The sequence below is a fragment of the Gymnodraco acuticeps genome, unplaced genomic scaffold, assembly GCF_902827175.1.
Source record: "Gymnodraco acuticeps unplaced genomic scaffold, fGymAcu1.1, whole genome shotgun sequence".
Taxonomy (NCBI): domain Eukaryota; kingdom Metazoa; phylum Chordata; class Actinopteri; order Perciformes; family Bathydraconidae; genus Gymnodraco; species Gymnodraco acuticeps.
Window position 1 is genome coordinate 529673 of NW_022991667.1, and position 24344 is coordinate 554016.

Here is a 24344-nt window from a genome sequence, read left to right on the forward strand (position 1 = left end):
TCTTAAAAATTATCGGATTTGAAAGATACTTCTATGTTGCGATAGCGTCTAAATGTGTTTTGGGGGAAATGTCCGGGCTGCAAAGTAACCAGTACGGTAATAGCCTTTCAGTTCCCCCCAACAATTTGTATTGAATTAAATCAACATGGAACCAGTAATCACTAACTTTGTTTCCCCCGGCCCCTTATTGGAGAACACCCAGCTAGTAACCTAGCAACCAAGCTTCAGCTCATGTAGCCTATCTTCGAATCTACTTGCAAACAAATATGGGGAAGTGTAAGTTCAACCGTATTTGGTTGGAAAACATCTAATTTAGTGCTTGGTTGAAACCAGTGGAGGGAACGTGTTTGAAGCCCGCTGCACCTTTTGCAAAAATAAATTAGCGTTTGTTTTGCTAATGTAGCGTTAGCTAGTGCAGCAGCTCCCGCAACAACACCGGGGGACCTCCGGGCGAAGTTTGGGTCTACGTCAACCCTAAAAGCGGAGGTGCTGTAGACGCTAAATAACGTAGCTAAACACCAATCATACAACAGCAACGATGAAATAGTGTAGCCAAGGCAGCAGAGCTCTGAATATAGCTCGCTCACTCTCTCTCAGAGACACACACACACACACACACACACACACACACACACACACACACACACACACACACACACACACACACACACACACACACACACACACACACACACACACACACACACACACACACACACACACACACACACACACACACTAGGGCTGCTCGATTATGGCAATAATCAAGATTATGTTGGTCAATAATTAATATCACGATTATTAAATATGATTATTCATTGACTTTGAAAACATCCATTTATTGAACTTTAAAACAAATAATAATTTGAACAGTATATGTTTAACTGTTGATTACCCTGAACGTATAATTCAACTGAAAAACTAATACAAAAATTAATTAAATAAATGATACATTACTAAAAAATTAATTAGATCAAATATGTTGTGGTGCACTGTCACAACCTAGCAAAGCAAAATAATCGTTTTTTCCGATTATGTTGTTTTCGTAATTGTGGCAGGCCAAAATCGTAATTGCGATTAAAATATGATTAATTGCACAGCCCTAACACACAGACGCACACACATACACACTTTTTGTCTAACACGCTAACACAGTTCTGTACTGTTACGCTGTTGTGTTCAGTCATTGTTCTTATGTTGAACATGAATACATTTACTTTGTAAGTGATTATGGGACGTATTTCTTCTTTATATACATGTTCCTTCATACTTTATTGCCGTGAAATAGGTCTTAAATTCTATTCAAAGTGGTCTTAAAAAGGTGTTAAAAAGTCTTAAATTTGAGTTGGCGAAACCTGCAGGAACCCTGTACAATAAAAAGTCCTGCATTCAAAATGTTACAAGTAAAAGTACAAAAGTATGAGCATCAAAATATACTTAAAGTACCACCTGCAGAGGGATCTAGATGCAGGTGTTCTCTTTCCCATAGAGACCGCCTCGCTGCACATTATCCCTTGCATAAAGATAGATTGTGGGTCCCTTATAACATGTTGTACACAGTGGAAATAAACATTCTGGTTACCTCAACATCAGGGATCTTATCCATTAAACTCCTTCTGAATCAAACCGTCACGGTAGCCTTACCTTACTGATCCCTCTTAAATTAGAAAAACACACGTTACTTTACCAGCAGAGAGAAAATGGATTATTAAATTATTAATGTGACTAATAAAGAGCAATTTGATTATTAAGTATTATTCTGTTGATCGATGTCATTACATTTGGTGAAAAACACATAATGACTTGTTTATGACTCGTTTTGTCAAAGTTTAGGACTTGACTTGACTTGAACTTGCCCATCCTGACTTGAGACTTGACTTGGACTTGCAAAACAATGACTTGAGACTTGACTCGGACTTGAGCGCAAAGACTTGAGACTTGACTCGGACTTGCAAAACAATGACTTGGTCCCACCTCTGGTATGTATTGACTTTGACCGTCTAGTCATTGTTGGTGATTTTAACATCCATGTTGACAACCCCCAGGACAGAGGGGCAAAATAACTGTTTTGTGTTCTTGATAGCTATGGACTGACTCAGCATGTGACGGAGCCCACGCACAATAAGGGGCATACTCTGGACTTAATTATCTCAAAGGGTCTGAATATCTCTAAGGTTGTGGTGACTGATGTTGCACTCTCTGACCATTCCTGTGTTTTCTTTGAGAGCTCTATTTCTGTTCACAAAAATGTTCAAAAAGAGGTAACCACAAAGCGATATTTAACTGAAAATACTAGGGAAATGTTTACTCAGAATTTCCACACTTGCCCCTGCTAACATCTCAGTAAATGAGCTAGTAGATCATTTTAATTCAAAAATTAAAAATGTTATAGATGCCATTGCTCCAACTAAGGTAAAGGAAGTGTCTGGCAAGAAAATATCTCCATGGAGAAAGGCCATGACCGTGAAAACAGAAAAAAGAGAATGTCGAAAAGCTGAACGCAGGTGGCGAAAAACAAATCTCCAGGTTCACTTTGAAATCTATAAAGAGAGACTTGGCCTTTATAATTTGGAATTGAAAAACGCACGACAATCGTTCTTCTCTGACATCATTGCCAAAAACAACGCTACCGTCGACAGACTAACTAACCCCCCAGTGTCAGTAGCCTCTGAATTTCTATCCACCAGGGCGTGCAATGCATTTGCCTCCTTCTTCACTGACAAAATTCAGAAAATCAGACAAGCAGTCAGTGCCTCTGCATCAGGAACAGCAAATGTGTTGTCCCTATGTCCACTTAACATCAATTCAGACATCATGACACAATTCCATCAGATTAATGATAAAAACCTAGAGGACATTATTGAACTTCTGAAATCCTCCTCCTGCTGCCTTGATATTATTCCAACAGGATTTTTCAAAGATGTTTTGTTTTTCATATAGTAAACAAATCTCTTCACTCAGGTTTTTCCACAGGCCCTGAAAACTGCAGTCATTAAACCGCTCTTAAAAAATAATAATCTAGATGCTTCAGTAATGAACAATTACAGGCCCATATCAAACCTCCCATTTCTAGGTAAAATCATTGAAAAAGTAGTTTTTCAACAGTTGAGTAATTTCTTGCATTTAAATAACTGTTTTGATGTGTTCCAGTCAGGCTTTCGTCCAAACCACAGCACTGAGACTGCTCTTGTAAAGGTCTTCAATGACATCCACTTAAACACAGACAGTGGCAGAACTTCAGTGTTAGTATTATTAGATCTCAGTGCTGCGTTTGACACTGTTGACCACAACATATTACTAGACCGACTAGAAAACTGGGTGGGACTTTCGGAAACAGTTCTAAATTGGTTTGAATCCTACTTAAAGGACAGAAAAAACTTTGTTTCTATAGGTAAATACACATCTGAGTTGACAAATATGACACGTGGGGTACCTCAAGGCTCCATCTTGGGGCCTCTTCTCTTTAACATCTACATGCTACCACTGGCTCAGATAATGAAGAACAACAAAATAAGTTACCATAGCTATGCAGATGACACACAAATTTACGTAACAATTTCACCAGGAGACTATGCTCCAATTCAAACACTGAGTAAGTGCATTGAACAAATCAATGACTGGATGTGTCAGAACTTTCTCCAATTAAACAAAGATAAAACTGAGGTAATGGTCTTTGGAGCCAAGGCAGAATGTTTAAAAGTTAGCGCTGAGCTTCAGTCTGCAATGTTCAAGACAACAGATAAAGCCAGAAATCTAGGTGTAGTCATGGACTCTGACCTGAGTTTCAACAGTCACATTAAAACAGTTACTAAATCAGCCTACTATCACCTAAAGAACATATCTAGGATTAAAAGACTAATGTCACAGCAGGATTTGGAAAAACTTGTCCATGCTTTTATCTTCAGTAGACTCGACTACTGCAATGGTGTCTTCACAGGTCTCACTAAAAAATCTATTAGAAAGCTGCAGCTGATTCAGAACGCCGCTGCTCGAGTCCTCACTAACACTAAGAAAGTGGATCACATCACTCCTGTTCTGAAGTCTTTACACTGGCTTCCTGTGTGTCAAATAATAGATTTCAAAATACTGCTGCTGGTTTATAAAAGCACTGAATGGTTTAGGCCCAAAATACATTTCTAACCTCCTGCTAAATTATGAACCATCCAGATCTCTCAGGTCTTCAGGGACTGGTCAGCTTTCTGTCCCCAGAGTCAGAACTAAACATGGTAAAGCAGCGTTCAGTTATTATGCTCCAAATATCTGGAACAAACTCCCAGAAACCTGCAGGTCCGCTGCAACTCTTACTACTTTTAAATCCAGGCTGAAGACTTTTCTTTTTGTCGCTGCTTTTAATTGAACTATTCATATCTTAGACGGCACTGTAACTTTTATCCATGTATTTTTTCTTTTAATGTTTATTTTATTAGCTTTTCTTTTTAATGACTGATTTTAAATGCCATTTTCTTAATGTCTTTCATTTTTTGTAAAGCACTTTGAATTGTTCTTGTGTTGAAAAGTGCTATATAAATAAACTTGCTTTGCCTTACATATCACATTGCTGATATGCTGAAGGCAAAATTATAAACTCTGCCATAGTAACTACTAAACGGTTCGCAAACTCAAAGAAACCTTTGCTTTCTGGTTCAGAGTATTCATCTACAGAGTGTGCATTGATACATGAATAGCCTGTGCACATCATTAAACAGTTGAAAGTATAGCTGCGTTTGACCTTTCTGCTTCCTCCACATGGTATTTATTAGCCTTAGCAAATCAGGCAGTCCATGCAGAATTGGCATCATGCGACATATACAGATCACATTAAATGTACTTGTGAGTGTTTTTATGAGTACCTGGCCAGCAGTATGCCCTGATACTCCTCCAGCTGTCTCATAAAGGAAGGGTTAGGCTTGGTCACAGTTCGACGCTCCTTGACGAAATCAAAAGCTTTCTTCAGGTCCCATCCGTGCTCCTTCATGGCGTACGCGATCACTGTGGCTGCAGAGCGACTGACGCCCATCTTACAGTGCACCAAACACTTGGAACCGGCTTTCCTGGAGTTAATAAGAATACATTAAGAAGGTTTCAGCATATCATTGTCAACATTTCTGTAAAGTCCCAAGATGAGAAGATATAAACAAATCATGCAGTTGTCAGAAACTCACTTGGCTCTAGTTATAAACTTGAAGGTTTCATTCCAATAGGCAAGAAGGTCAGTGGCCTCCTCATCATACACACGGATGTTGTGGTACTCAAACACACCGGGGAAGAAGTTATCAATCTCCCTGGTTACATTCAAGATGTACTGAACCCTGCATGAGAATAAGAGGATAGATCAGAAAAAGAGAGATGATTGAATGTGCAGTCCGTTTGAATAACAGATATAGAATACTTTAGTTAAAAAACATTCAGTTTATAAGGAAGTAGGGATGCTCCGATCGATCGGTCACCGATCGAGATCGGCCGATACTCACTCTCTACCGATCGATCGGTGCTCTCTAAACATGCCGATCGCGAGAGCTGTGTGCGGCAAAACAAGCTCGCCAAAATGGCTTCACCGGTCTGGCATTATTTTAAGGTGTCCGAAAAAGACAGTAAAATAGCGGTGTGTGTGAAGCAGAAATCCTGCAGCTCCGCCCGCCGGACCGGTAAGCGGAACGAAACACACAAGAGTTAGACCTAACACACTTAGCTATTTTATCTACCTCTGGAACAAGCTAAACTAGTTATTATAAATATATTTATTCTTCACTATCGGGTCACTCATTACTGGATCAGTGAGCTGCATGAGATACTGACAGGCTGTCAGGAGAGAGAGGGAGAGAGAGAGAGGGGGGAGAGAGAGAAGGAGAGAGGAAAAGAGAGCGCTTCTGCTCATTTCTCCCGTGTTATTATCCAAAGCGAATGTAAACTTGAATAATGTACATCATTTGAATGTAATAATTAAGTTGATTGTTGTTTGTGGAAGCTCCAGTGAATGAGCCCCATTAACTGAGTTTAAACATCACTTTAAATTTAAGATTTAAAGTGATGTTTAAATCTTCCATTTAGGCCCCGCCCACTCGATCGGATCGGCGATCGAGATCGGCCGATACTCACTCTCTACCGATCGATCGGTGCTCTCTAAACATGCCGATCGCGAGAGCCGATCGCATGACGTAAAATACATGACACTTTTCTCTGTGTGCGGCAAAACAAGCTCGCCAAAATGGCTTCACCGGTCTGGCATTATTTTAAGGTGTCCGAAAAAGACAGTAAAATAGCGGTGTGTGTGAAGCAGAAATCCTGCAGCTCCGCCCGCCGGACCGGTAAGCGGAACGAAACACACAAGAGTTAGACCTAACACACTTAGCTATTTTATCTACCTCTGGAACAAGCTAAACTAGTTATTATAAATATATTTATTCTTCACTATCGGGTCACTCATTACTGGATCAGTGAGCTGCATGAGATACTGACAGGCTGTCAGGAGAGAGAGGGAGAGAGAGAGAGGGAGAGAGGAAAAGAGAGCGCTTCCGCTCATTTCTCCCGTGTTATTATCCAAAGCGAATGTAAACTTGAATAATGTACATCATTTGAATGTAATAATTAAGTTGATTGTTGTTTGTGGAAGCTCCAGTGAATGAGCCCCATTAACTGAGTTTAAACATCACTTTAAATTTAAGATTTAAAGTGATGTTTAAATCTTCCATTTAGGCCCCGCCCACTCGATCGGATCGGCGATCGGTATCGGCCGATACTGATTCCGGCGATCGGCCCCGAAATTGGCGATCGGAGCATCCCTATAAGGAAGTATTGTTAGGTACAGCTTGTTATTTGTCCTGTGTTGTTGTTTGTGTCCCCTTGCTTACCCGCTCTTCTGCAGCTCCTCCAAATTGGATGCATTCCACTCAGATCCCTGTAGGAAACAAAAGCAATCCTCAAGACTAGCTCAGAGCCTTCAACTGAGCTTTTCATAATGCTTAAATCCTGTTGCGAGGCATGCCCGACATCCACTGTGCACTCCAAACCAAACAAATAACCCTAAAATTGGGAGAAACTTTGACTAACACAAGAAGATCTCAGATTTAACCGGGGTCCCTGACATTGCTTAGAGCATGATTTACAACTAATACTCATATATCTTACTTAAAATCAACTGATACTTTATTTTTAAGTGTTCTTATATGTACGTAATCAGATCAAAATAAATCATAAATGCAGCAATGGTTGCCTGGAGGTGTAATGAGGAACCTACCAAGAAGACGTGATCAAAGATCTCCGTAGGACTGTCCATCTGGCCCAGAATGACGATCATCTCATTGTCGATGTACTCCTTGAACTCTCGCAGGTTGCATGTCATGTGCATCTCCAGCTCTGTTCGGATCTATGGAACACAACCAGACAAACACACGTTTATTTTAAAACAGCAAACCCAAGCCTCAAATACAGGCATTTACTAAAAGAGTGACTAAAAAGGAACTCCAACATTTATTTTTTCTTTATGCAATTCCTTAAAAAGAGGGACTTCATAACTCGGTGACATTTCACCAAATATCAGTGATATTCTATCTGTTTGGAGCATCTTCAAATCCAGCATCTAAGACGCTGACTCACCTCTTTGCTGGTGACATTCTCAAGATCTTTCTGCATCATGATCTCCCTCAAACTGTTTTTGATCTGACGCTCAGTCAGCTCTCTTTCCGTGGGTCTGCAGAAACACCATGACATTAAAATACATGAATAAATGGAGCAAGTCTTTTTCCTTTATGAAGTGTTGCTGCACACATACAGCCTGGTATATGAAGGTTTGTCTTGCTGAACCACTTTATAGTAATGTGCCGAAAAAATATATTCCATATGATCTGGATACTTACGCGTCGGAGAAGAGCACGGGTGAATCTGCACGGTGCGACTGCACATCCTGCATGGCGTTCCACTCGTTGATGCGGGCCTGGTCCGAGTACACCCTGCTTTGATAGTAGCAGACCCAGGTGAGGAACAAGCTGCCTGGGAAGTAGTTGTGACAACGAGCCACCTCGCAGGCCTTGTGGAGGGACTGGAGGGCCGACCTGCGATTAAGTAATTGAGAGGGAAAATGCATATTTAGAGACAGGAGATGAAGGGGAGAGAGACAAATTACACTTTCAAATAAATAGAAGGGACAGGCTTAAAATACCAAGATGAATACTTGCAAAAATAAAAGAGCAGATATGGATATCGATGTCTACTAAGCTGTGTGACTCACCACATGGCCTGCACAGAAACCGGCTTGAAAACGTGCACTGTGTTATCAGTTGACACACTGAAACCCCTGGGAGAAAGAAGAGAAGAAGGATCAAACGTCAAAAAAAGTGGTCAGCCATCTTAGCAGCCTGGTTGTAATTGTGTGTTATCTATGTGATTAAACAGGTTGGATGTTTCCTTACCCATCTCCATCCAGATGTATTAATGTGTCGCTCCACAAGGGCAAAACCATCCCTACAGAACAGGAACTGGAGGAAAATAAATATGTCAGGTTATAACTTAATGCACAAACATGGAGGTAAATATGAATGTGTTTGTGTTTCTGTCTCACCTATCTACAGGACTGAAATCCATTCCCAGCACCACACTCTCCTCTGTGTCTTGACGACCATTGGTTGAGACCACCACCATGTAGCGGGTGATCTGAGTGTGTGCGCTCTCCAAACGCACCGCCTAGAGCAGGAAAGGAACAATTTGTGAAGTCTTTACAGGTGATTGACATCTCAGGACATTACTTTTTGTTTTAACTACTGAGTGTACCCACCAGTTTGATGTTGTCCTCTGGTCTGAGGAGAGTGAACATGGTTTGCAGATGCTGTTGGATGTCTCCTGGTAAGATGTGGGTAATAAAACAAATCTTTGATCAGTATCAAGAAGTGCAGTTATCCATAAATGGCAGCATTTTAACCAACAGCTCTATTGAGAGTCAAACAGTCAATTGTCTTGACAGAACATTTAACCTCACCTGCATGTTTGCTGCGCAGCTGTGAGAAGCGAGAGGCAGACGAAGGAGAGGAGCCATTTCCTCGAGGTAAGAAGAGAGCAGCCCCTTTAACTGTCAGGAAACTTTCACTAATGCTAGACAGATAGAGAAAAACAAATAAAGTGATGAGAACCACCCAAAATAGTTGTTAAAAATAAGTGATTTTTTTCCTTTTTTAAGAGGGAGTTGGTTTAGGGAGATGAAACGCTTAGTGGAAATAATGCATTTAGTCATCAATGAAAAAGCTAATGGCAACAGCACATATTTTTATAAGAAATTTACAATTTAAACCTTTTTAATCAAGTTAAATCACACATTTCCCCATTCTCAGCTTTTCAATAGTGATGACTTTATATATTTTTTCCATCTTATATTATCATAAACTCAATATTTAGGACTAATAGTCAGGGAGAAAAAAAGCCAGCTGAATATTCAGTAGGATTTTTATTGTTGAAAATTGATTGTGTTTTAATAATGGTAATTGAATCTTGTGCTTCCTTAGAAAATGCACATAAGATCCTGTACAAACAACGTATATAAAACAATTATGGGAGAGATTTATGCACCTTATTGAGTTCAAGATCCTTCACTGTGCAGTTTACAACTAATTCCAATAACATGCTGGCTTAACTGGCCCGGAGATGTTAAAAACATCAGGAGGCCCATATGTCGTAGAGTAAACATAACAAAAAACTGTTCTTCACACACAGTTGTTATCATTGTAATATTTAAGCAATTACAATTTAACTGGCTGTGGCTGAGACTTTAGCACTTTAAAGCTCATAATTGAACAACGACCTGGCATGCAATTGGCCTTTCCAGCAAAGCTACTTGGTGCTACTGCTCTCTAAACAATCTAGTAATGTAACAGACTTAAGATGCCCAATGTATCCCTTTGATTTTAAAATTGCTCCATTTGTTCTTCAATCACAGATGTAATCAAGCAACAATGACAAGCAAGGATTAACAAGAGCTTTTGGTCCTTGAATTTAGAACAAAGTGGTAGCCTCAATTTGTTATGAAACGATTGAGTGTATATGCGTCACTCCAAACGGAAGGCAATGATACATTGAGTCAGAAAGCTAAGAGAGGACTAAAAAAACAGGAAGTCGCATTCTGTCATGAATGCAGAGGATGAAGGAGAAGAGGATCAGCAGTAATTACAAAAGTCACAATGAGGCAATCTATGCCTTTAGAACATCAGCTTCAAAAAGTATCCCATTACATTTCACCGTTGTAAAAGAGACATTTGCAACATCCACATATTTGTTGTCACAAACATTTCAAAGAACAGTCTTAAACCACTTCCCACTCACATTTTAAAGAGTCTATATATCATGTATGTGGTCATCAACTAAGGAAATTCTATTACTTAAAAAGGACCAGTCTTATTCACATCTAAAAATTAAAATAAAAGCTGGGTGAAGGAGAGTGCGTGTGAGCAGATGAGTTTGGCATCTGGCTGACATTTCAGAGGAAGGAAACCTCTTTCTTCAGCCCCTGACTGCTGTCATATCCTTCCCTTTAACTCATCATGGGAAAACCACAAACCTTTGTCATACCAGATCTCCGTGACAAAATATTGGAAAGCAGGGAGAATGAGAATATGCCGCCCCCCCCCTGTTCAACTAGGGTTTCAAGTCAGCAAAAATCATGTTCCACCACATATTGATATTATAATTACTAAATCAGACTCTCATACAGCATCTCACTAATAAGAATACAATAATATGTTACTGCAATTCATATTATTTTCCACAGAACACCTGGGGCTCTGAGCACAGTGTAAACTTACAGCTGATAAATTTCCCCCTGATAGATCACGGAGTTCTCGGTGAAATAAGGTCTCATCTCCCCGCCGCAGCAGGCGCAGAAGCAGCCGGCAGTAGAGCTCCGTGGAGCGGACACAACACCCGGAGGCATCGCTGCTCTGGTGGCGGAGGAAGGGCGCACAGAAGCGGGCTGTTTCTATCGATAGCTGCCGTTATGGTGTGGCTGTGGAGGCAGGCGGTCACTCCGCACTGCCAGGATATTTCCTAAAACGCAAAAACTCTGGATAACTTGAGGTCTAGAATGTAAAGGACACCCCGGACTGAGTCAATTATCCGTGAAACAGGAGGGTTTTTTTTTAAAGCGCGGTGATATAATATTCAAAAACGGCGACAATGTTTACATGTTTAGCACATGCTGTTGCAGAGCAGGTGTCTCCTAACATCTGCTCGTGATAGGCCTACTGACTGTGGTCTGCAGCATGGTCTGCAGCAGGCTGCGGTAAAAGGGGAGGAGACACACATGGTCCATTCGCTGGAAAACAGCCGTCCTTCGAAGGCCGTATGACAGAGTATTAGTGCCACAGTGAAAAGCGGGGAAAACATTATAGTCATGATAAAAACAAGCCTTTAATCGAGACAGACAACTCTTCAATTACGGTCTATTTCATTAGATAATGTTACCAACTATGAAGTGGTGCAGTGATGATAGCAAGGGCTCACTGGACCAACAAACTAAAGGGTTTTCCCACTGGCTTATTTGGCTGTGCTGTAATATTGCTGAAAATAATATATGTGTGGCAAACACAGGTTTATGATACTAACAGGTATTTTTCAGCAGGAAAATCCAATCGACAAAAGTAAATAGCTAACAAAATGCTATAAACAAACTACATCAGTCACAAGACTTCACTTCATGTATAATGAATAACTCCTGAACATTTCCTAAGCTTGTATCAAACAGGCATCAAACCAGAATCTCTTTGGAAACTGTCGACCTCAAGGCGAGGGAACCTGGACATGCTCAAATAATAACAGATGTTCCTGGTTCCGTGAACATTAAGTCCCAAAAGTTCCTCACATAGGAAAAAATACTACCGCATACCGGAAGTGGCAGCTCAAAAATGCCCCTTGCATTAAGCTTAGTGTACAGCGCAGATGTTTAACACCAGAAAAATCAGAATACCTTTCTATGGAACATCATTCTGGCACTACACTGAATTTAGGTATGGTTCAGCATGTATTATGGCACTATATAGACCTTCTGATATAATGTTAACATTATTTACTTGACTGTCCATTTGTAAAGTGTTTTGTGGCTTTATTTGAAGGGTCACAGTAGAGAAACAGGTGGTAGGGAGAGAGGGGAACAAAAGTCCCTGGACAGGATTGAACCAGGAGCATAACATGGCATGGTTTTCATTATCTCAGCAGTTATAAAGTACATATTCACTGGTTGTAGGCTAGTGCCATTTTTGTATAACATGGAGTCAAGTTTTCCCTTTTCTCATGGCAACAACACTAGCTTACACAGCAACACACTTAGCATCTATGACAACACTTGAACCAAACCCCTGATTAAGCATTACTTACTCTCCATACCTAGAAAGGCATCTTCTGGAGAGTGTTGGTCACACTGATCACACATGTGTAGTAGCTGGCCAAGTTGTGTAAACAACTCTAGGTCTGTAGCCTTTACGGAAATTCAGGAACACCTGACACCTTAATGTGCTGATGCTTCCCGCAACAGCAAAACAACAACAACGGAAAAAAGATTGAGAAATCAAAAAGGAGACATCAGAGGACCCCTGAACTGAGGAGAAACTTGACCTGGTTACGCTGCTTGTTGATGCCTCGTGGTTTCAATTTAAAATGGGATTGATTACAAAGTACTGGAGGTAGAAGCGTGGCAACCACCTGACCGCCCAATTATATCACAGGATAAACAACAACTGCACTGCTGTTTTTCTGTTAGATCCTTCTATGGCTGGTGTAATATTGCATAAGTGTGCATGAGCCTTGACCCTCCATGATTAATCAGCCAGGGGATGTGATTCAGTAGCAAGATGAAGAAGCAATAATGTCAAGCATTAAGTGGACATTCAGTGTCAAAGTGCATGTTAGACGGACGCATCAGGAGGCCTTCATTACTCACTGATAACAGCTGCCTAATCTGAAAGGTACCAAATCAACCAATCCTGTTTAACTCTCAAAGTTCCACTACAGGCTCCATTTTTCTTGTCATGATTTTATTTAATTTCCTTTTCTGACTGACTTCCGTCTCGCAAAATCACTTCCATCCCCCTAATCTCCATCTTTAATTAGTCTTGTGTGTATTGAATGGTTAGTAGCTTCATTAATTATGTCATAATTTAATGAATGGCAAGTCAAGTCATTAGATTTAAACCCGATATTTCCGCACAGTAGAATATTATAACTACACCAATAATAAGTATATAACACTATTTGATGGATTAGATTACAGTTGTGGTTGCGCAGGATTGTTTCTTGACTCGCGTGATCAAAAACATTTATTTTAACACCAGAGGTTTGTTAAGTCAAAATGTCAAAATGCATTAAACAACAGAACATCTACAAAAATATGCCTCGACATAGCCTTTAAAAGGCAGCAGGTTAATTTGTTAATTCGTGAAACGTTAATAGAAAATATTAACTTAAAAAATTTTTCGGTACAGCGTTAGTCCCATTAATGTAAAAAAGATCTGTTACATTGGTTGTAACGCACTATAGGTGTCGGACGAACAGTCATCAAACGACATTTTCATGTTTGTGATGTTCGACCCGTCTCTAAAGTTCCATCTTACTGTTCTCTAATTGTATCTCCTGAAATTCACACCATCCAATGACAAGCAGTGAAGGGCAGGATGTGGTTGTTAAAGGCAGACAGACACCGGACACTCCTCTGTTGCTCTTACGTCTCCACGTATACAAACACACAGACAGTAACCTTAGTGATTACAACATTACCTGTGTAGTACAGTAGACTAGACACAAAGCTATTCAGCACTTTGCTTTATCTATACATCTGTCCTATGAGCAAGGAATTCTAGCATGAATTACGCTCAATGTTTACAGCATAATCAATCTGCTGGACAACAAACGAAAATGATTCATTGGAGAGTCTTGGGGGAACACATTCATAATTTCAAGCATAATATAAATGAGTAAAAACCTAAACAATATTAAATCCTTACTATTCGCACAAGTATATCATGATAACACTTTTTTTTTGCATCCGACAAAAAATATCGTGTATGTAATCAGTGTTTCCCCTATATACAAATAGCGGCGGCACTATTTTTTTTTTTATTATAATAATAATAATAAATGGCGACCCTTTTTCATTTTTGATTGTTTGTTATGTGGATTTGTAGTATTTGTGTTACTGTATGTTCAATAAAAGGTGTATTTTTGCTAAATCTTGAGACATTGCCACTGTATGTACTGGCAGGGCCGATTTTTGACATAGGCGGTCGCTTAGGGCGCCAGATCTGGGGGGCGCTGCGCTGGTAGCTCTGGGAGGGGAAAAAACATTTTTGACCGTTGGCGCTCATCCAAATGTTTGGCTTTGATGTAACAACATTCATAATTAAGTAAATGTAACACCCTTTTCACCCCGGTTACACTTTTCATTTGCCCTACGATGGGCGCTGTAAGTGATGAAAGTGGGGGATGTTGGCTTATCAAGCGCCCGCAGCTCACAGCCAAAGTGCGAGCGTGGGAGCGAGAGGGCGAGCGAGGGAGAGAGAGAGAGGGCGCATCGGTACCGGCGCTGTTGTTATTATAATCTGGTGCTAGCTGCGCTAACGGATATAAGAAGTAGATGTTTCTACAACCAGGGTGGAGGAGAGCTCTCCTGTCAGACTGAGAGGCTCAGTGAGGTAAAGGACTCTCTGAGTGTTTAGATAGTTAATTTTAGTCTAAGTTATCTCAGGAGGTCTCAAACAAATATGTGTTTACAAATTATGTAAACACATATTTCCAAGGCACTCCTTTATAATTATTAGGATAAATAAAAACAGGTTTGAAATCATTCCAATGTATACTATAGGACAGTAAACCAAAAATATCGTTTAAAGTTGGAGAGGTACAAAAATATGCATAAATAAATAAATGTTAACTGGTAAAAAATAAGATGTAAATCAGGGGTGGGGAACCTCCGGCCCCCGGGCCGTATACGGCCCGCGAGACAATTTGATACGGCCCTCGAGGTAACACACGCAAAAAAGAAAAATAATTAAGAAATCTAGACCGCAAAATAATTAAACAAGCGAGTGCCTGTTTTTCCTGGCCAAGGTCAGGGTCCTTGAACACAACACGAGCCTAACGTGTCATCACGTGGTATATGTCTCGTCCGACAGGGGTTTAGAGTTGCCGGAGAGCACCAGGACGCCGCTGCGGGCCGGGACTTCACAAATGTCAGTAGCCATAAGGAGCCGTACACATGCCGCAGTTTTTGCGTGGCTGTGTCTTTAGTTGAAAGCCCAGTGGCGATCTGTTCATCTGTCATACTGATCATACAGTCAATAACTTTGTTGTTATTAGCATCTGGTTAGCTAGCTATGCTAAGCTTTTTCTCCAACCAGTGAGGTAAAGGCACATCTTTATATGATCATTATAGTTATAAAAAAATAAGAGAATAAAGTAAACGGGTATAAAATACTATATGACAGTAAAAAAAAGTTGTTATTAATAAACAAGAATACAGTTTGAAAGGGGAGTGATTTGTAAAATATCCATAAAGAAAAAGAAAATCTGCTTCCAGTTCTGTTTCATATGGGTGTTGAGAGATGTATCCATAGATCTACTAATGTTGCTCTCAAAGTGCACCAGATTTATGCTTTTAACTTCAATATTTAAAAAAAAAATCTTCCCGGGGGAACATGCACCCGGACCCCCCTAGAGGAGGTTAGGTCCCCCCCCCCCCCACTTAAATCATGTTCACATGGATAGGAAACTAAATTGCACACATCTTGTGTCCATATCTTTCTGTTTTGGTGGTCATGCCACAACCGTGCACGTGCATACGCGAGTCATGGTAAGATATCTGGATTAAGAGGTTGCTTTTTCTTTGCACAGCATGAAAGAAAGGCCAAATGAATGGGCTGTGATTTTAGTATTTTTAAGCAGACGTCAATAATTTGTACGGCCCTCAGGGGATGTTGAAAAAATTGAAATGGCCCTTGAGAGGAAAAAGGTTCCCCACCCCTGATGTAAATGAACAACAAAAATAAAATAAGATACATTTATTTGTTATTGGCTATGGTAGGTTATTGGTTATGTTCACATACTTATTTGATTATTATAATGTACACCGATCTTTTTCATATGGGTGTTTAGAGTTGTACCCCCTAGCTCAGGTATCTAGTTATTGTGTGCTCAAAGTGCACCAGATTGAAGCATTTTACTTTAAAATGTTAAAAAAAAATCTTCCCGGGGGGATATCCACGGAACCCCCCCAGAGGATATGACGTCCACCCCCCAATTAAAACATGTTCATACAAAACTGAATACATTTGAAGCCATTTTGACGTATATTATGTCAATACGTTTCTGTTTTTGTAGTGTATTTGTCTTTTGTAGAGATTTTTCATTTATTCTTTATATATAAAATCTCGCCTAGGGCAGCAAATTGGCTAGAACCGGCCCTGGTACTAGGCCTCAAGAGCCTTTCTTGTGCTGGCAGACACATAGAAACAAATTGGCGGGGCGCACTTTGCACGCGCACACACACAAAAAATCCACGCTCTCCGCGCTCACATTATGCTGGGCCCACGTGCCTTAGCACCGGTGCTATGACTCCATCCTAGGGGAAACACTGGTAATAATAGCCCAGAAACAGCGTGATAATGCATTCCTCTCTTTCCTCCGTAGTTCCTCCAGTGACGTTGCTGCTTTAGCTGACGTCACTACTCTGCTGATGTCACAGCCTTTAATCAGCAGCACTGCAGTGGGCCCAGCACATGCAGACAGACCCACTCATTAGTCTGAATAAATGTCACTACCTGTGTCAGAGATGAGCTCTGCTGCAGCTGCTGGCTGCTACGGAGAGATAGGCACAGACGTCAACAGTTGGGAACATTAATTCAGTATTTCAGTCCATGGGGGTTTACTTTTCCTGAATTGTTATTGCCTCTTTAAGTGGAATCCGGTGTTTGTTGTTCACAATTGCCTGACAAGAATTTTTAAAAGAGACAAGCGCTCATTTCCTATGTTGTTCCTTTGACCCTAGAGAAACTTCTGAATGGATTAAATGATCCTTATTGTCTTGAGTAATAAAAACCTAATAACTGTGTGTTAACAGCTATCTAGATAGGTGAAGGAAAAAGTCAGTTATCCCCCCAATGTAATGTGTTGAAATAACTATAGAAGGAGTGAGCCACTACTTAGAGCCTTAACACTGACTATCAGCTTATAAACAGCAAGTTCAAATGATGGTAAATTAACGAATCAAAATGTCTAACAAATCTCAACGGTTTAGATGGCAAACAAATTACAATATCTACTGGCCTGTGTAGCCTGGAATAATAAAATCATCTGGTATAGAATACACTGCTCCTTGTTGGTATAAAGCGATTCAAAGAGGCTATTATGATCTCAAGACAGGGCCCAGCTCCTTGTATTCATATGTTCCTTCAACAGGAATTACTGTATGAAATCGGGGCACTAGGGTCAATAGTCAAATAATGCAGGAATTAAAAACAAGATGTTGTAAAAAATACAGTAAATCAAAAATAAATCAGATCCAATACCTATTCTGTGCAAACACACACACACACACCTCACTATGTGAATATAGATTTCACTCCCAGCTGCACAAATACAGAAAACCTTCTCAGTTTGATGGCACAGAGCTCCAATGACCAGACAGACTCAGAGGCGCTCTGACTTTGGGAGGGGCTCCCAATCTGCTCCTGGATCAGCAGTGCTGCTCCCCTGACCCACATACACAGACCTGACTCACAGAGAACCTACTGCCCTCTAATGGAAAACAAGCAAACCACTGTTAATTATCTTATACATGAGAGGATTTGGGGATCTTATCCATTATTGCAAGGGCCAAATAAAACAAAGATGGATAATGAAAGTTACTTAAGCTAAGGTTCACTGGTATCATGTGTATCTTGAACAAATAAACATAGTGGCAGTAGGAGGAAATTGCTGATTGCTGGTGGTGGACTCAAACTAGTTGCAAGTGTGGTTGAGTGAAACAGGATAAACCAGATTCCAGCTCCAGTTCAATGCCAGAGGCAACACGATTGTGAGACCACAAAAGCACCACAATAGCACAGAAGCTCTTTGTACCAGTAAAGGAAGGAAGTCTTGCAGGGCCGGACTCATTTAATGATTAATTGTCAAGTGCTTCTTCAGGTAATGTCTTTTTCTCTCCCCCAAAAGTGTAGGTCGAGCCATTTTAAAGGTCTCCTATTATGCTATTTGTAGGCATATATTAAGGGTCTCAGATATATACAAATATATTAAAAACATGTCTATGATGTGTTTTGCTCAAAATACAAACAGATCGTGCATTTTAGACATCCCTCATATCCCTCTGTTTCAGGCCTGTTAGAGAAACGCTGATTTTGGGTCCTTAGCTTGAAAAAAATAGAAGAGGAGGGGGAGCTAATGCCTGATCAGAATTCTACGAGATACAACTAAATGCTGCCGTGATTAAATACTAGTGCTGTAGCGACGCGTCGACTTCAAAATATCGTCGACGACATATTTCCGCGTCGACGCGTCGCTACACACACGTGGGTCACCCAAAGCAACAAGCAGTTCGCAATCGCACTTCAAACACAATGGAGACTGAAACGGCTACCACCTCCTCCTCACAGGATTGCGCACGAAGCCCCCAAACGAAAACATCTCGCCCTAGGTCTTCAAAAGCATGGGTATATTTTAAAGTTAGTCCAAAACGCAAAGATATTTATATATTTATATCTCACTGAGACTGCTGCATAGCCTAGCAGAAGCAGCAGCTAGCTGTGGTGGCTACCATTAGCAGCTAGCATTTGCTCTCCGATTTTTTACATAAAATGGAATTATGGATTATAAATTCAATCATTTTTTTTATACATAGACGTTAAAAACCTATGGATTAACCGATTCAGCCGCGTTTTTTCTCATTTTAATGCCATTGAACACGTCTTTTGATCAGATTGACAGCTACGGTGGTGAGACGATCTCCCTAGAAGCTCTGTGAAGGTACGTGTTGTGATGACTGTATTTGCTTCCCCTGTCGCGAGTCCGGATCACTCAGTGATGATACTATGTACCTACATAATCTGTGGAGTCTCAGCTTTAATCGGATATATTGTATGTGCAGCTACGATAAGTAATAAGGGTACTTTTATCTTGAGTTCTGTGCCAATGTCCGTTAGCATTTTTCGCTCAGGGGTCATTTAGATGCTTCTTATGAGACTTGTGTTTTGTTTTGGTAAACATGGTTTGTATCGTCAGTTAGCTGAGATTATTTCCGTTAATCTGGTATAACACATTAATAGGTTCTTAAATATTAAGATCCCCTGAGACACAGTATCGTGAAAAAAAAATGTTTTACATTACGTTTTTTATGAATTGAACAACAGAAAAATAATCGTTAGATTAGTCGACTAATCGATCAAATAATCGCCCGATTAATCGTTTTCAAAATAATCGTTTCCCCCCAGCACTATTAAATACCATATCATGTTCCAAACCACATCAAGGATTATTTCTGAAACAGTATGGAGCTCAAATGCTTTTTCTCTGGCGGGTTTACCACAAGGTGAGTTCCTTTTTTTATTTCCTGCTTTTTTATACATACTCTCTCCAGTACAGGTTAGCTCTGAGTGTTAGCGATGCTTGCTAATGTAAACAAAGACCATATTACGTCCAAAACACGTCGGGCATTGTTTCTGATAGCAAAGTTTCTGATAGTGCCGTGGGTCCACATTTCAAACGCAAATCTGGATCAGCTCCGTTGTACCTCCGTTTTTAGAGATTTGGGTACGGAGGAAAAGAGAGAGGGTTTAGTTTCCTGACACTTTGTGAGTTCCCTGACAGACCGGGGACACATATTTATGTATAAAAGACATCAAAAAGTGCATTTTGCATGATATGTCCCCTTTAAGGTCAGGGGTAGCAACATAACAGGCCCTCTGTTCAGACACTTCAGTAGATGCTCGTGGTGTCTTACACTACTCGGCCCGGCACGACATTTCAGTCAAATCTCACTGTGATCCAAACTCGTTGTTTATGAAAATCACACTGCACTTCATCTTTATAGAGAAACAGGAAGAAGTTTGTATTGTGCTGACGTCCCAGAGGGGTAATATGATCAAGCATTGTTTGTGACAAAGTAGGTGAGGGTGCAGAATATCTAAACATATCTTACCTCCTCGGCTGAGAGCGTCGGTCATCCTCCCCACTACCGGACTCCTAAAGAGATAAAGTGAGAAAATGACATTTAATCATGTGAAATAAAGTAGATTCTTGCACTTTTAAACACTAAGGTTGGAAATAGAGACACAACATATTAGAAAAGTAGCATCTATATACAGATACCGTTTAAACATTTTATTGAATTAAATTCATTTTGAATAATTAACTTTAATCATCTAATTTTGTAGCAATCTCTTCATGTCATCTCATAATATAATGATGTTACCATTTTAAATTAAACAAAATGTGGGCATTGTAAAAACATTTCTCTATAACTTATTTGTTTTATAACTCAGTAATGTATAAATGGAAAATTCTGAGAAAACATAATTTTAAACTCTGTAAAATAACTGTTTAACAAAGCTGTCACTATTAGAAAGGTGCACCCTCACATCAGAAAAAAATCATAATAACAAATGTTTTGGCAACATTAAATAAGCTTCCTCTTGAACCAAAAAAGTAGTTGGACAAAATTGTAAATGGATAAAATCACACTGTTCTATGTACAAAAAGAGAAACATGTGTACTTCACAAACTGAATGAAAGTACAAGTATCACAAAACACAGCATTCAGGACGGCCTGATGAGAGAGCAGCGGTGCAGTGGGACGGGAGGAAAAGCAGATTTCAGCTTCAACTCAATTTACGCACCCTCCAGGAAAAATGACCTCAGTCTGTTTTTAAGGTGTGGCCGTTCAAAAAACACATTCACACACAAAACGAGCAGCAAGATGAGGAGGAGAGAATAAAAAACAAATTCAAATGACTAATAGAATATAAAGCTTTGCCAAATGAGGTTTAACTATTTGTGGCAGATTATCACATTACCTTGAGGACCTGGAATCTTGTTTAGACTTTCGGCTTTACTAGCATTAACTAAATCACAACAACATGAACAGCTTCATAAGAGAAAGTAATGGATTACAATGAAAAATATCAACTTGTGCAAGGCTGATTAAATGTGTATGTTCTGAGCAAAGCTGGATGAAGAAACAAATCATACTTGTTATTTTATGCGAATGCACAGCAATGTTTGGTATAGGAAATGCCAATTGTATGCAATGTTTAGGTTGTGAGAGCAACAACACAGCAGGGAAGGGTCTGGATACCAGTCTTTAGGCCGGATCTTGTGACACTGTTGCAGAACATCTCAACATTATGTAAAGCAGGTTTCCATTGTGGGCTCTCAGAATGATTTCAAGAGATATTTCAAACAAAACTTTGTGTAAAACATTTAAGTCGCTCTAACCAATGTATCCAAAAAGGTTTGATAATGAGTAATGGAATATCTTTGCAACACTGTAGTAATTAGTTTGTAGGGAAAACCAAACAGAATTTGAGTTTATATTTTAGATCACTTGATGGAACAGAGTTTCAGCGGTTGTGTCCTAGATTGTGACAGAACAACCAAACTTTGTTTAGATGGGAAAACACCTTTTGCATGTATGAAAATGTGAGAGGATTTTTCCAAAACTTATGGAAATGTTTTGCCTGACTGTGCAGGCTGGGCAGGGATCTGCAAGACAGGAGACATGTCTGTACTGCACTGGGAGTCACAAGTCACAGCATAGAGTCACCAGGTTAAACCTAGTAAATGCTTATAACCTAAAGGCAAAATGGGTACTCCCTGTGTGTTTTCCATACCCTTATTATGAGGCTGGACAGACTCAACATAAGGTTCAAGTAAAGAGGGTTGAGAAAAAAAACAGCAGGCAGGCATCTCACGAGAGACTTTACACAAGACTTCACGCACACATACATCACATGACAGCAGGACACAGTGAACCAGACATGTCTGTGCGATGTGTTATCACTCTGTGTGTGTACGGGTTGCAACTTGAAAGCATATTTCCACAAGAAAATGCTTTACATCCTTCAACACTTCCCGTCTGCCTCACCTTGCTAAATTACAGATATGCATATCGTCCTACTCTACTTTTACAGCTCTGTGGTGATGGAAGACTGTCCGGCTCAACACACACGATCTTCAGGAATATTGACTTTGTGTTCCTTGACACTGACGGCTGGTTGTTTCATCTAATCTTGTATATATTTTGAGTCACTCTGGATGACAGAACAAATTACTACATGTGTGTGTGTACAAAGCGTGACAGTTATGATTATGCCTTCTCAATCACAGAACCAGTTTTGCTCCGAGGATAGAAAAGGTGTGAAGAGAGGGTCTCTTTCAAGGCCACAGTGCTCACAGATTGTTTGTGACTGACATTCTTGGTGAACAATAACTTGACTGCAACCCCAATATGTAGTTGGGGTGTAGAAACAACAAGATTTTACCCACACGTTTTTATATAATACTGAGAAAACTAAAAGAAGTGTAATTTCACTCTGGAGTTCGGCATTTAGCCAAAATAAACTGTAAAACGAAATGAAGTTGTCGAAGATTTTAGTATACTGAATAAATCATCAATGCCATGATAGCTATTTGGTGTTTAATGTTACTGTGGACATTACAATGTTTCAAATAAAATGCCAAGATGACACAAAAATACGTGTATGTTAAAGCTGAGTGCATATAATATGGATAGTATCAAAATGACTCTGTTGGTATCGATTTCACGGTTATTGGTACTGCTGTTGAACCTTAATAAACCATCCCCTGCAGCTCTATCCATGAACACTATATCACAATATCTATTGATGTCACAAGACATGCTGTCTGTCAACAATACACTCAGCAGAACTGACACAGGAAGTGTATGGAGTTGTGTAAAACAGAGAAAGAACGAAATTGTGAAATAGGAAACAGAGTGTATGCCTGTCTATTACTCCCCGACTTTCTGAATGGGTTTCTTTCTTCAGTAGAAATAAAGACGAGCAGGGAGAATAGCAACAGGAAAACCACCTGCTCCTCTGCTTTGCATGGACATGGACACATGGACACACACACACACACACACAAAGAGACGGGTAGAGAGAGGCGGGTGGAGAAACGTGCAGACAAGGATCAAGAGATAGTCTGAGGTGGAGACAGACAAACTGAGACAAAAGAGAAAGACACACGTCCACAACCGTGTTTACATATCTTGAAAGCACACAACAATTATGGAAGAGTAAATACCCGTATTCATGCGTGTCACAAGGCGCTTATTACGAGCGGAAGTGCACGACAGTTTTCTTTGTAGATAGCTAAACTACAACTCTGGAACTGAAACCATTAGTTAGAAAGCGGTACAATTTTGTGAACAGCTAAACCTAACCATTTTCAACAAATACTATCGATAATAGTGAGTTTAGGTTCTCTTATTGTGGACAGTATAGTAGCCAGTTGAACCTTTGAACTGGCGGATATGTGCATAACGTTACAGGAACCATGTCAACAATAGAGTACAATACAAAAAAACTGAACAGGAAGTGGTCTTCAAGCTAACGTTGCTAACTGCACGGTGCAATCAAATAGCAGCAAAACAAAACATTTCAGGACAGGTTAATTTAGTTGCAAGTAACGACGCGGATAATTTAACTGAAATGATGAGAATCTATAATTCACGCATGCGCAGGAGTACAAAGGCAAGGCACTTTATGACAGTCAGCAGCGGAAATGTGGGATGAAATAGCCTTTGATAGCGAAATAGAATTGCGGTTTAGTGTTAGAGAGGCAACGGGAGGTTAGGAGGGTTCAATAAACGCGACTCTTACCGAAACACAAGGGCTGGAGCTGGTGCTGGGGGTCGGTGATCGCTGCACGGTAACCAGCGCCATTCAGCGACCGGGAAGCGGACACCTGAGATGAAGCGACGGCGGAGAGACGAGCATAGTTGATTTGAGAAGCAGAAACCCCAGCTGAACACGGGTTGTCGGTCTTCTCTGGTTTTTCTCCGCTCTTTCTCTCTAACCGCGGACTGTTTGACTACTCCCCGGCTGTTTCCTCTGTCAGCGCCTACTGCGCATGCGCAACTACCCTTAGTTTGTCAATCCCAATTAACCGTTTGTTTCCCGGACGTAAACAAAGAGGAGTGGTGTGTCAGTCAAACAATAAATCCTGCCAGCATCATTTAGTGGCGAAATATGTTAAAAATGAGCAGACGTGAGAGAAGAACTGAGATCTTGTACTTGACTAAAAGTAGAAGTACCAGAGTGTAGGAATACTATGTTACAAGTAAAAGTCCTGCATTCACAATGTTA

General features: G+C 40.2%; 1 protein-coding gene across 1 annotated transcript in view; it reads right to left on the reverse strand.

Annotated features, from left to right (window-relative positions):
- ssh2b (slingshot protein phosphatase 2b) overlaps positions 1-24103 on the reverse strand; it is a 29737-nt gene extending 5634 nt beyond the window's left edge. Inside the window, exons 1-13 of the mRNA XM_034198621.1 lie at positions 23859-24103; positions 20156-20199; positions 8969-9081; positions 8768-8832; positions 8555-8676; positions 8406-8471; positions 8225-8290; positions 7854-8048; positions 7594-7687; positions 7235-7363; positions 6849-6895; positions 5163-5309; positions 4851-5051 (exon numbers count right to left, since the gene is read on the reverse strand). Coding sequence (XP_034054512.1) covers positions 4851-5051; positions 5163-5309; positions 6849-6895; positions 7235-7363; positions 7594-7687; positions 7854-8048; positions 8225-8290; positions 8406-8471; positions 8555-8676; positions 8768-8832; positions 8969-9081; positions 20156-20199; positions 23859-23921 — 1352 coding nt within the window. The 5' untranslated portion in view covers positions 23922-24103. The remainder of the gene's footprint in view (positions 1-4850; positions 5052-5162; positions 5310-6848; positions 6896-7234; positions 7364-7593; positions 7688-7853; positions 8049-8224; positions 8291-8405; positions 8472-8554; positions 8677-8767; positions 8833-8968; positions 9082-20155; positions 20200-23858) is intronic.
- Between the last annotated feature and the right edge of the window lie 241 nt (positions 24104-24344).